Raw genomic sequence first — 823 nt, 5'->3', positions numbered from 1 at the left:
CCTTTATAAAGTTTTACAGATGTCAGTTTTAATATATTGAACAAGTTTGGTTATATAAATCTAAGCTCTCTGTAAGTAAAGAGAGCTTAACATCAATAAACAAATAAAGCAAACATATTTATAATACACTTATACATTGAAGTATCTTATATATGTTTGTAAATCTGGGGTCAGTCGTGAAGTCAGTCATGAAACAACCTATAACTGTAATGTTACATTAAATTATTTATTTAAATAAATTTAGAAAAGTGTTACTTAAAAGGCTAATAAAGTACATTTATCTAAAGGTGATTTGTGTCATTTAATCAAAAACACTAACAATTGCATTTGGTGACACTAGTGGTACATTACGCACTTCGCCTTAAGTAGAGTGAAATCTTTATATCTTACATTAAAAGCTTTACACGATGTCGGTGTTTAATGCTTTACCTTCATGAAAGCATTTGATAAACCCTCTTCTTCCCCCATTTCTGTTTATAATACACAACATTGATTTAAAAAAAGAAATAGTTTGGCTAAACAATTTGACCTCTGTAAAACAGGTGGCACACAAATGTCCTCCTCACATTATTACATCCACAGAGATTCAAGGCTTGAGTCCATCTCCAACATAATTGCCACTAGGTGGAGTCATCAGAGCCGCCAGTATCCTGCAATGACGACAAAATAGTGGAAAATTGTTGTTTGTAAATTGAACATTTGCACTATACATTTACACCTTGAAATCATATTAAAAATCAAATAAACTGTTGAGGAATTAATATAATATGGCTTTAACATGTATGCATGCATACATACCATCGGCTCATGAGATCTAACGGCT

The 823-nt window shown here is 31.5% G+C and overlaps 1 protein-coding gene across 1 annotated transcript in view; it reads right to left on the bottom strand.

The window, feature by feature from the left end:
• Positions 1 to 300: 300 nt before the first annotated feature.
• Positions 301 to 823, bottom strand: part of LOC107574346 (protein phosphatase 1A-like) — a 4,204-nt gene continuing 3,681 nt past the window's right edge. The window contains exon 5 of the mRNA XM_016260786.1: positions 301 to 650. Within this exon, the coding sequence (XP_016116272.1) occupies positions 621 to 650 (30 nt within the window). The 3' untranslated portion in view covers positions 301 to 620. The remainder of the gene's footprint in view (positions 651 to 823) is intronic.

The sequence above is a fragment of the Sinocyclocheilus grahami genome, unplaced genomic scaffold (genome assembly GCF_001515645.1).
Source record: "Sinocyclocheilus grahami isolate Dianchi unplaced genomic scaffold, SAMN03320097.WGS_v1.1 scaffold2189.1, whole genome shotgun sequence".
Taxonomy (NCBI): Eukaryota; Metazoa; Chordata; class Actinopteri; order Cypriniformes; family Cyprinidae; genus Sinocyclocheilus; species Sinocyclocheilus grahami.
The sequence above is the reverse complement of the archived record's forward strand: the minus strand, read 5'-3'. Positions and strand labels throughout refer to the sequence as shown.